We start from the raw sequence: 12,245 nt of genomic DNA, 5'->3' as shown, positions 1-12,245 counted from the left end.
AGCACATACAGAATTCGACTTAGCTCATTGGTGTCCCTGATTAGGCTGTGTTGTCACAACCACTGGTGCTCCAACATGGCTACTGCCATTGTCTGATCACGACATAAAGCTTCATCAGGAAATCAGGAGATGGGGTGATGCTCTGTAGACTGGTTGTATTGTTGTCAACAAGGGCAAAACTTCTGTAATTGGAGTAGAATATACTCTTGAGAGCCTGTTGTGTATGTATTCATGTTCAGTTTCTTCCTCATTTCTTCCTTATTCTCTTACAGCAACGTAGGTTTCTTGGTGTCTTTTCCATCTCATCTCCTTTCAAACCAGCTACTCAGAGTCTGGGTTGTTTCCTCACCTAATATACCTTTTGATCTCATGGTCTCTTTTTATCTCATAATATCCCAATAACTATGATTATTTTATATTATATATGTCATGTTCATATTTCATTTTATCTCATGCCTTTGATTTCATACCTTATATCTAAACTATCAGGAAGTCTTATCTGCTATACCTTCCAAAGATTATGCATGGAATCTTAAAACAGCTTGTCAGCATTTTCTCTGCTGTCAGTTAGGCCTAAGATAAAATTCTCTCTCTAGTCCTTTTTCTTTTGCCACATTGTCCTTCTAGTGTTTTTTTTTTAAACATCTTGAGCACAATCCTATCTCAGGACCTTTGCATATGCTCATCCCTCTGCCTTGAAATTTCTTCTACCAGGCCTTTGAGTCACTCATGGCATCACCTCATTTAGATCTCTCAAGTTAAGTTCCACTCCAAATAGCTCTTTAATCATGGACCATGATCTATTTTTCCTCATTTATCACTTCTGAAATGATTATTTATTTACATAAATAATTATTACATATTTTTTAATCTGTCCTCTATTAAAATGTTAGTCACAGGAGGGCAAGAACTTTATTTTTTGCCACATCCCTAGAACCTGGGCCAATACCCACATCATTTGATACAATAACCATTAGTTGAACAAACGGATGAATCAATGAGGTATGTTTGCCAACTCACATCTGCTGATTTTTCATGATGTGTAGATATCTCACCTCTGTGATGTACCAGTGTAGACTGAGCTAGATTTTGCTACAAAAATTCTAGCTACCATATCAGATTTGTTTTTATAACACAAACTAGTGATAATGGCATCTGACCCAAAACATTTTTAATTGATTATTAAAATTTGCAGGTTGGACTATTAGAAAGAGTTGGAAGTTGACTCAGGACAGAAAACATAACTTGCCTTTAATTTTTAAAGCCAGGAGGATATTAAAAGTTTATACATTTTAAAGAATAACTCTATTGCTTATAACAATGATATATTCACAAATATAACACTTCAATCAGTGATTATCAACTCTGGCTTCATGTTACATTCAGATGGGGAATATTTGAGAGCATTGATACTGGGATCACAGTTCAGCTCAGGTGAGGTATACACATTGGCATATTTCTTAATAAACTTTCCACATGATTTTAATGTACAGCTAGGGTTGAAGCACTGAGTGAGACAGTTGTTATGATCTGTTTAAACTAAATAAAAGAGGTTTTATCACCTGTTTTTACCCTCTGCTGGTTTATACTTTCTCCTTAGAGAAGATCCTGATGTATCACCACAAAGTTTCCCTAAGTATAGAACTTGCCATCATCATGCACACAAAAATTTTCCCCATTAGTTTGAAGAAGGAAATACCCCTTCCTCTGACTTTAGCTCTAGTAGTATTCTGTTGGTTTTTTAGAACCTTGAAAAGAGATAATCTTACCAAGAGTCTCCATGAGCCTAACTCAAGTTTTCTTGCATTCGTAAATAGAAGGAAAAAGAGGTAAGCCTTATTATTAATGATCACACCATTTTGTTGTTTACTGCATAAGGTCCAGGGTTTTCTTTCTTGGATACATGTGGAGAAACACTTACTGTGGAAGTAAATTTGGTATAGTTATAATCCAAAGTATAAGCTGAAGTGAAGGAGTAGAAGAGAACTTATGTGTTCATATTCTCACTAAAGTGTTCAGTGTTCAAAAAATGCCAGCGCAGGGGCGCCTGGGTGGCGCAGTCGGTTAAGCGTCCGACTTCAGCCAGGTCACGATCTCGCGGTCCGTGAGTTCGAGCCCCGCGTCGGGCTCTGGGCTGATGGCTCAGAGCCTGGAGCCTGTTTCCGATTCTGTGTCTCCCTCTCTCTCTGTCCCTCCCCCGTTCATGCTCTGTCTCTCTCTGTCCCAAAAATAAATAAACGTTGAAAAAAAAATGCCAGCGCAGATTTTGTTGAATGGCATCTAAGACTTTTTCAGTCACATGTCACAGAGCATAGCCCACAATGCCATGGGCCTCCACCAGATGGGTGCATTCCACGTTGTTAAGAGACCCTTCTTCCTCTGTCATTCAGTGCTCTCATTCCAATAGAAAGATTAGTGAGAAAATGAGAGGAATGAGAGCAATCCAAAAGAAGAGAATAACTAAATGTATAAAATCATTACAGTTCAAATAACATATTTGCCAAAAAGAACCACAATTATGCTTAGCTTAGGTAGGAATTAAAGGTCTATGAACAATATGGGGATGGGGGACAAACAAACAAAAAAACCCTTCAATCCCTAATGAATCTTTTCTGATAACTTTGGTTAAATGGGATCCTTTAGCTCAAAAGTCAATAAAGTCCATTGCAGTGTTGGAAAGGGACAGAAACACAGTAAAGCAGGAATTCCTGTATGACTCAGTAGAGCATGTGACTCTTGATCTTGGGGTCATGAGTTCCAGCCCCATGTTGGGCATAGAGTTCACTTAATAACATGTGTTATATATATAACACAGTAAAGAAAAGTATATTCCCCTTGAACAAAACAATTTAAATCTGTTTTGATCATTCTGGTCGCAACAATGCCATCATATTTCAGTGCAAGCTTGAATTGAGTAAATCTATGAGAAGCTCCTTCAAATGAATAAGGGGAGGTGTTCACATTTATGTTTTTCTTTCTCACCCTTAACCTTACACTCATTTACCTAAATCCTTTAAAAATATTCTCTTAATAAAAAGTATAGGAAATCATTACAGTTGTATGGAGTTAAAGTACATTTTCTTGTGCGAATGTCTAAGTCTCTAGTCTTGGAGGAGGAAAGGTTAAGAGGGAAGGGTGAGGTACGGACTTTTTGAATTCCAAGAACTGGCTGAAGCTCGGTGTGTAAGTCTATTCTAAATCTTAGCTGTATTATGAAATGGATCTGTAACCAATTTCGAGATGGTTGCAAGGCCTGACCTCAACACATTACCAGTCACCTGCTGTCTTTGTCAGAAAGAGTCAGAGTCTGCCTGCCTATGGTTTTGCCTTAATGTGTCAATTTTTATAATCCCTGCTAGTTCCATTTTATGTTCAAAAGAGGAGATACTATGATATCAAACAATATTAGGAGTTCTTGATTTTCAGACTTGCCTGTGGAGGGATAGTGATTTCCTAGCCTCCTGGAAGGTCCCCAAGGTAGCAGGATTCATACTTGGATGACTAACTCTGGATGACTCCTCTCTGAAGCATTCATCAGGAAATCACCTAGGGGACATCATTAGGATTCCCTCTGGAGGTCTTTACAAAAGTCACTTCTCAATGGATCAGATCCTCATTTATGGGTTAATCATTAAATGAATGCGTTATCTTTCATTAAATGCAAGAACACATGGTACCAGTTTTGATACTGAGATTTCTCCTAGGGTAGGTAATAAGGTATTGCATTCTTTGTAATGAAAAGGTCTTTGTCGTGCCTCTGCTCATCATATCCTCAGCTGGAATAGTTGTTTCCCCTTGTGAATGCCACTGGTGGTTTTCCCTGTCTCTCTTGTACTTACTACTTTTGTAACCTATTTCTTTTACAAGATTGTCAGTGCTCTGAGGACAGAATTAATGTCGATTTCAGTTGACATCTCTGAAACAGATCCATACAATATTTTGGGTGCACAGTTGATGTTTAGTGGAGAGGTACTGAATGAATACCTAAGCAGTGATGCTAGGAGGAGCGTTGTGACTTAGTGGTGTTCCATGTAAACAGCAGCTTGTCTCATTTTCACTAGGATCAACCTAAGATCATTTCTTCCCGTGAATTAAATAGCAAGTTGCAGGGAGTGAGTTTTTAGACTCTCAGATCTAATTGAAAGGTTAGTTTGAATGAAACTTGTTCAAGTATACTTGTTGGCATGGGCTGCTTATACAACAGTAGGTTTAGTTTATGATTCCTGCTCATATAATATTTCTTCTTTGAATTTTATTTACATTATAATTTGAAATCATAGTAAATTCCTAGTACTTCTGAGCCAGGTTCATAATAATACCATTATAAATAAGAAAAAATAATAGTATTTTATCTTTTATATGATTGAGCCAAATTTTCCTCATCTGAAGTCCATCTACCATTAGTGCTTGACATAAAAATGTAGATTATGACAGAGAGAAAGTAAAGAGCCCAAAGCCTGGTACTTTGGCATAGGCATACTAATGAGTGAATAAAAAAAAGAAAAAGATGATTTAAGGCCTTAGGAAATAACTCTGAGACTGGCTCTCCTTGCTGTGGGCTTTGACCTTGAATCAACTTGTCAGGCAGCCAAGGCAAAGTAGACTGTGGGCCCACCTAACTTAAATAGTGCTCCTTGGACTTGACTTAATGTTCCAACAGTTTCTTTGGTTTCCATGGGGGTATGGGCTATCCCCAAATTTCCAAACTTCCTTCATCTCCTTGTAGGGAATGTGAAAATATCACACAAAGGTGGGAACCTCAGATATGTTGCATCAGCGAGGCTGAGTACTACACAGGAGCATTCCCAGGTCATGTCTACAAGAGTCTAAGGGGCAGATTTAAGTTACAGGAGGGGCTGTAGTCCCCTGAATAGCCAAGGTACAGCTGGGTCAGTAGGGAAGATTAGCAGGCTGTGTCCAGCCAAGAGAAATTAAGGACTACAAGATGCACTTGTCCTGGTAGAGGACAGCAGAGCAACCATGTAGATCGGAAGCCAAAGAAGGCCAAAGAGAAGCACAAACATAATGGATGCAGATCAAAGCCTCTTTTCACCAGTGATAAGAGGCCTCGTAAGTCATAAAACAGGGGAAATCATTAAAATATGAAGGACTGGGCCTTTCCCTAAAGAGGAAGAGCAACCAAAGAGTTATTAACATTTTGATGGCTCTAAGTCCAAAGTTGCTTTTTAAAAGAAAATCATACTTCACAAGTCTACATGCTATGGAATTATATCCTGACACAAGGATTCAGGTAACATGACAACTAAAGATAGATAGATATTTTGTCATTAAATTTTCTTCTGAAAATATAAGAGAGAAACATGCAAAATATTTATTTACCAGTTGCCATGAACATGTGAAGAGTAAATAAAAGAACTTTACTCGTCAGGTGGGTCAAAAATCCTGCTAGGTGAAAAAAAAATAAGCAAAAACAAACCCTATATATACTCCTTGTCATTCTGAAAGTGCTTTTCTGCCTAGCGGATCTGTTGAGATGGGTCAAAGCTTGAATATATTATAATTATCCCTTATACTTTATAACACAGTATTAAATCCATGCTATCATCAAATCTTTCATGAAATATGCTAGTAGAAAGAAATTATGTTTTCATGTTTAGTTAAGATATTGTTTTTCCTCCCTTAAGGTGATACATTGTATTCATTGTGGAAATTTGAATTGCTTACCAATCAACTGACCTATTGCTGAGACCTTGAATATGTTTTGACCATCAACTTCCACATTATACACTCTGTTTATACATGCTTTGATTGTTGAAATTATCTCTGCATTTTCTTAAATTCATCTGGGCAGATATAATTAACTGGTTTTATAGCAGATTCACCATAAAAAACACACTGTATCTTGTTTTCCCCCATCTCTGCTCAATGTAATTGTCTCCAGAGGAAGAGGTAGACAATTACAGGGAATTATTAAAGTTACATTTTCACATTTACTTTACGTTATCTGCACCTACAACACATTTGAGACTCAGATAGTGTGGAAGATACTCTCATCTCTTGAGTATTTATGAGGAATGCAAGTCACTAGTGTGCTAAGCATTTTAAAATAAATATCCATCTTCATTACCACAAACAGGCAAAGAACATTTGACATTTACAATATTTCTGTGATGCAGATATAATTTATTTCTTAAGCTGAAAGTCCTGACACTCAGAAAAATTGAATATTTTTTTTCCTATGAACACAGAGCTAGGATGCAGGTAAAATATTATTTGCTTAGATATTTCTCTGAGAACACTTCAGCCCATATGGACTTGTTAAGGCTAATAATGAATGTTTATGGGTAATTATGCTTCAGACATTCTTGAAAATTATAAATACACACACACACACACACACACACACACACACACACACAGGTTTCTTATGGAGAAGACTGAACTATGAGGAGCACCAAAAACCTTTATAGTTTCCAGGCAAAAGGATTGGGTCCAGTACTAGATTGATAGTGTTTAATGGGATCAAAAAGTGGTCAGAGCCATGACTTGCTTTGTTCTGTCGTGCACTTCCCATTCATAGCATTTGTCCAAATTTGAAATTTTTATTAAAGAAATTAATTTTAACATTACATATTATTTTAAGAAAAAGGATCTCCCAAAAGTTTTGAAGCAACTTTGCAAACCTCTTTGAAGTTTCTTTCGATGCCTATGATTCCGATTGTTTTTCCCTTCTTTTTCTCCTCCTTCCCCTTCTTCTCAATTTAGGAAAGTTTGACTCAGAGTATTTCAAAGTCAAGGATATAATAATATTCAGAGGGAATGGGGATGAGAACATGTAACCATTGATAACAGAGGCTTCTGGAATGCATGAAGAGATGAAAGGGTGTGCCAATTATGGTAACAAGGGATGAGGCAGAGGTGACTCTGGGGGACAAGGTTTTAAAGGACATTTTGGATTCCATTCACTGCATCCCTCACATGCTTATCTAAGTAGGGTGAATACAGATTAGTGGGATTATGGAAAAAGATTCTTGCTGTTGCCTGGCCAACAATACGAGACATCCAATTCTCTATGTGGTTCATGAACATGTCTCATCTCAGTCAGACGTGCTGACTGGTCATGGCTCTGGAAAGAGAAGGAGAGCACCAGAGCTATGCCTATGTGCTACTCTATCTGTGTGACTTCAATTCAGAGGAAAGGAACAGAAAAGCAAGTCTAAGCCACATTTTCAAATCTAAGTTGACCTGTAATAATGCTAGTAATGATAATATCTGACTCATATGCATAGTCCTCAGTTGAGTCAGGATCCAGAAGGAGGGTACCTCAATGGTCCTTTTAAGCTCCAGGTCAGAACCTTCTAAACCCAGATATATCCCCAATCTTTAACAAAATGGATAATCATTATTACTGCTACTACTTCCACTGCCACATTATTGAATAACTACTGTGTGCTGCTCTGACCTGGATTAGGGACATGGCATAAAACAACATTTCACTCAGATTGTTTGCCTGAAGGGAATTTAAAGAAAAGACACAGAATACAGGCAAAGTTATGGAAATTGATCAAAGAAGTTGAATCATCTGGAGGCTAACTTCAGAAAGGCATGTCCACTCCTTGTTCTAAAACGACCAGGCAATGACTACAACCACCAGACTTGAGGGGATCAAATCCCGACCAGTTTCTTTCCCAACACACAGCTCAGCAGGAGTTTAGCTTGGAAGGAAGCAGACACTGGAGCCCCTTTGTTGTGAATCGAGGAGACAAGGAGAAATAAATTGAGTTACTTTTCTCTTTCTCCTTCTTGTCCCTCCACTGGTTCCTCCCAGTGGCCAAACTCAGCTGACACTGGACACCAAAGGAGCTCTACGGATGTGATCCATCAGGGTTCAACTCCAGAGGGACAAAGGAAGGTAGAGAAGACAAGGCAGTGGGTCAGGGTGGGAGAGGGTGACAAAGGGAGAACCCCCGCACATCTATATCATGTGTATATCCATAACATTCTCACAGTACATAATAGCTATGGAGTATTAATCCTAGTAACAAGATAAAGCACAAGGCTCGGAATGAGTAAATAATGAGTCCAAGATCAACCTAAGTTGATTGATCTTCCAGTGGCATTCCAGACTCCAAAACTTTCTGTGTGTGCCAGGCACCGTTCTACCTGACAGGTTGTAGACAAGAGAACCTATTATTCCCCCAGTCAAGAAATAGTAAGACATTCAAGCATAATGTAAAATAAATGAGGAATCCCATTGCTTTATGATTCTCGAGAGCTTTGATTCCCTGTTGATATTGGGGCATGGGCCAAAATCAGGTCCTCAAGGAGCTTGGTTAGGATTTGCAAAAGCATAAGTTAGTGACTGCACATTATCTGAATGATTTGCTGCTAGAGATAATTAAACCATAGGGATTTGGTGCCTGTATGACAATTCTGTTATAAACTCTTCAGGCTAGAAGAACCCAAACAGTTTATAAACCTATAACAGTTTATAACCTCCTATCTGTGCTGGCCTTGGGAAATCATTCTTCTTTCACAGGTAGGATTTGGCGTTGTCAAAATATATTTTGGAATGTAGAGATAAGTATTTTAGTCAACAAAAAATCAAGTTATGGGCTGAAACATATGCTGACGAGTTAGCAAAACTGTTGTTATCGAGTTAACGATTTTCTAAGAGTACAAATATTTATACGTATACAACAAAATAATAGTTACTAGACTGGAGAGAACATCCATTCCATATATAATGATTGATTGGCTCCATTTGGGAAAGCACTCTTCCAGGTGTCACTGAGGCACTAGCTAGAGATTAGATAAATTCTTGTCCCTGAAAGTCACACTTGAAGTTGAGTCTTATGTTAGACCAGACCTGGATTTTTCACCTCATACAACAGTAGCTACAACTTCTTGAGTGTTTCCTCCATGTGAGACATATTTTTAAAGTTTTGCACTAATTTAAATCCCTAATATGAGGGAGTTGCTCCTTGAACCAAATTGTACACATGAGGAAATTAGACACAGAAAGATGAGGAATTTGGTCGTGCCCCATGGCTAGGAATTGGGGGATGTGGCTTTCCTGCCAGGTGGTCTGCGGGCTCCTAGGATCTGTTCATTTTGATGACTTTCAAAATCTAACCCAGTATACTGTCTCTTACTTAATGAAGAAAATTAGGGAGTGGCATTAAATACTTTCTGGTTCCTTCCAAGTTAGAAATGCTACTTGTTATAATTACAAGCATCCTATTGTACAATGCTCTACATCCCTTCATAGAAAAACAGCCACTCCAAGGTTTATAATCCACATGAAAGTTAATCAAAATGCATCTCATTAAGATGGCTTCCTAAATCTTTTCCCACTTCAGACTGAATTATGACCACATATCTGGAGACATCACCCTTCTTAAAATAAACATCAACCTTGTAGACTCTTTAGATGAATGGGTAGTGCCACCAGAAATCTACATGACCAGAACCTCAGGGTGAGGGTGAATGTCAAGAGTACAGAGCCTCAGGTACCCCAGAGCCACTTCTGTCTCCCTACAAATACTTCTCTCTGAGTTTTCTCTGTTCTAACTATGTAGGGTGTTGTGATCTATTTCTTTAAAGAAAAGTTATCGTCGTATAGTGTCAGTTAAATAATCACACATGTTCAAGGTTACACTGCATCATTAACCCACAGAAACAAAGAGATATTAATTATTTTGATGCTTGATTTATATGCTAATAGATATTTATTAAAAACACCATCCCAGCATGAAAGAATATTTGACTTTTATAATAACTGCTCTGATTTTACAAACTTAGAAACGTACAAAATATTTATGATTACATTGATTTAGGTGACTTGTCTTGGATTTTAATACCCTGGTCAATATGACCAAAGTCCACATGTGCAGAGTGGGATAATGCAATGAGCAAGATTATTGGAAAGGCATTTACAAAGTGCCTTAAAAAATGATTCCTGCCCATTCTTGGATGCGTAGCTATTAGTAAAAGGCAGTATAACATGCTGTCATACCTGTGTGTGTGTTATTGAAGGAAGCTACTGGTTTTTACAAGATGGTATTTATGGTACATAAAAGTACCCTCCATAAATGCAGAAAGGGGAGATACACTTGAGGGTAACTTAAGTCTTGTCTCAGTTGTATGATTGCTATGATTATTATTCCACTAGGATCATTCACATGTCTTGAAAACCCTAATCAGAATTTATGTTACATAATTTTTCTTATTTTATGTGAAAGTTAAAATGAGGTAGAGTTACCATAAAATTATTATAAGGCATGGATATGTTAACTTTTTTTTTTCATTATTGTCTCCTCATGGATACCAGGGGGACTTTTAATCCTATTGCTTTGTCTAATCTTTCACCCAATAAACACTTGATATCACTGATATATGTATGTGTATATTTTATACATATATATATATATATATATACATATATATATGGTTTGCATATTATACATGTATCTTTTTTTATATCAAAAACATGATTGACTTTATGCCTCATGAACCAAGTTTTGATAATGATACCCAAAGCAAAGGAGATCCTAGGCTGAGTCTTACATGTTCACTAAGGTTTGGTGATAGGGGACCACCTGAGTAGAGAAGACCCTAGGGAAAGGACATGAATTGCAGCATGAGGGAACAAACTGCTTGAAAAGATCTTGAGTTCGGGGAGGCAAGAGGACAAAAGCTAGTTCTATAGGGATATGCGTCATTCCCTCTAGCTGCAAAAAAAAGGTGATGATTTATATACCACATCAAACCACATTGCAGAAACAACTGACTGTAATGTCCCAAAACAGCAACGTTTAAGGAAATTGTAAGTGAACAAAAGTAATACATCTTGCAGAGAAGATTAAGTCTTGTCAACACGAAGAGACTTGAAGAAAAGCATTTAGAATATGACTGCCTTTATAAAAGGAGCTCTCTACTAATGTAGATGTTTAAACTGTCAACTGCGGGCTTACTAGGCTATTTCTTTACCGTACGTGAAATTTACAAGTTTCAGACTAGAACTATCAGATGACATGATGGGGGTAACAGATGCTTGACCAAAGACATGCATCTCTATTTGCTTTCTTTCAGTCCCCATTTGAAGCCGAGCACACACAATGTTACAGACAAACTACACAGCAGTGACTGAGTTTATCCTCCTGGGACTGACAGATCGAGCCGAGTTGCAGCCTGTCCTTTTTGTGGTCTTCCTGGTCATCTACCTTATCACAGTAGTTGGCAACGTGAGCATGATTTTGTTAATCCGAAGTGACTCAAAACTTCACACGCCCATGTACTTCTTCCTCAGCCATCTCTCCTTTGTGGATCTCTGTTACGCTACCAGTGTCGCTCCGCAGATGCTGGTTCATTTCTTATCCAAGAGAAAAGCCATTTCCTTCCTTGGTTGCCTTCTACAATTCCACTTTTTCATTGCCCTGGTGATCACGGATTATTATATGCTGACGGTGATGGCTTACGACCGCTACATGGCGATCTGCAACCCCTTGCTGTACGGTAGCAAGATGTCCAGATGTGTCTGCCTCTCTCTTGTTGCTACGCCTTACATTTACGGTTTTGCAAATGGCCTGGCACAGACCATCCTGATGCTTCGCCTCTCCTTCTGTGGACCCAATGAAATCAACCACTTCTACTGTGCGGACCCACCTCTCATAGTCCTTGCGTGCTCGGATACGTATGTCAAAGAAACTGCCATGTTTGTGGTGGCTGGTTTCAATCTCACATGCTCTCTTGCCATAATTCTCATCTCCTACATTTTCATTTTCACGACGGTTCTGCGCATCCGTTCTGCAGAGGGGAGGCGCAAGGCCTTCTCCACCTGTGGGTCCCACTTGACGGCTGTCACCATCTTTTATGGGACGCTATTCTGCATGCACCTGCGACCCCCTTCCGAGACATCTGTAGAACAGGGGAAAATTGTCGCAGTTTTTTATATCTTTGTGAGTCCTATGCTAAACCCTTTGATCTATAGCCTGCGGAACAAAGATGTTAAACAAGCAATCAGGAAAGTTGTCCAAGAGAAATTACTTACTAAATAGACAATTTGGTCACAGGTATGTAATATATCTTATTGTCTCACCAATAAATGAGCGTTTAAGATTAACAAATCACCTTGTGTCATTGATTACTTTTCGACTTTTATTGTTCACATCTGGATCTTGAAAGTGTCAAATTATTTGCTAGTATTTATAGTTCCATCTGAGTAAATTAAAAAAAAAAACCAACAAACCCTATAAATTCAAAGACAAAACCAGAAGGCATTA

The 12,245-nt window shown here is 38.2% G+C and overlaps 1 protein-coding gene across 1 annotated transcript; it reads left to right on the top strand.

Moving 5' to 3' along the window:
- Positions 1-11,081: 11,081 nt before the first annotated feature.
- Positions 11,082-12,020, top strand: LOC125147053 (olfactory receptor 1030-like). Its single transcript, XM_047824013.1, has one exon. The coding sequence runs from the start codon at positions 11,082-11,084 to the stop codon at positions 12,018-12,020; it is 939 nt and encodes a 312-aa protein (XP_047679969.1).
- Positions 12,021-12,245: the final 225 nt, after the last annotated feature.

This window comes from Prionailurus viverrinus, chromosome D1 (assembly GCF_022837055.1).
Source record: "Prionailurus viverrinus isolate Anna chromosome D1, UM_Priviv_1.0, whole genome shotgun sequence".
Taxonomy (NCBI): Eukaryota; Metazoa; Chordata; class Mammalia; order Carnivora; family Felidae; genus Prionailurus; species Prionailurus viverrinus.
Note: the sequence above shows the minus strand (reverse complement) of the source record. Positions and strands in the feature narration are given on the sequence as shown.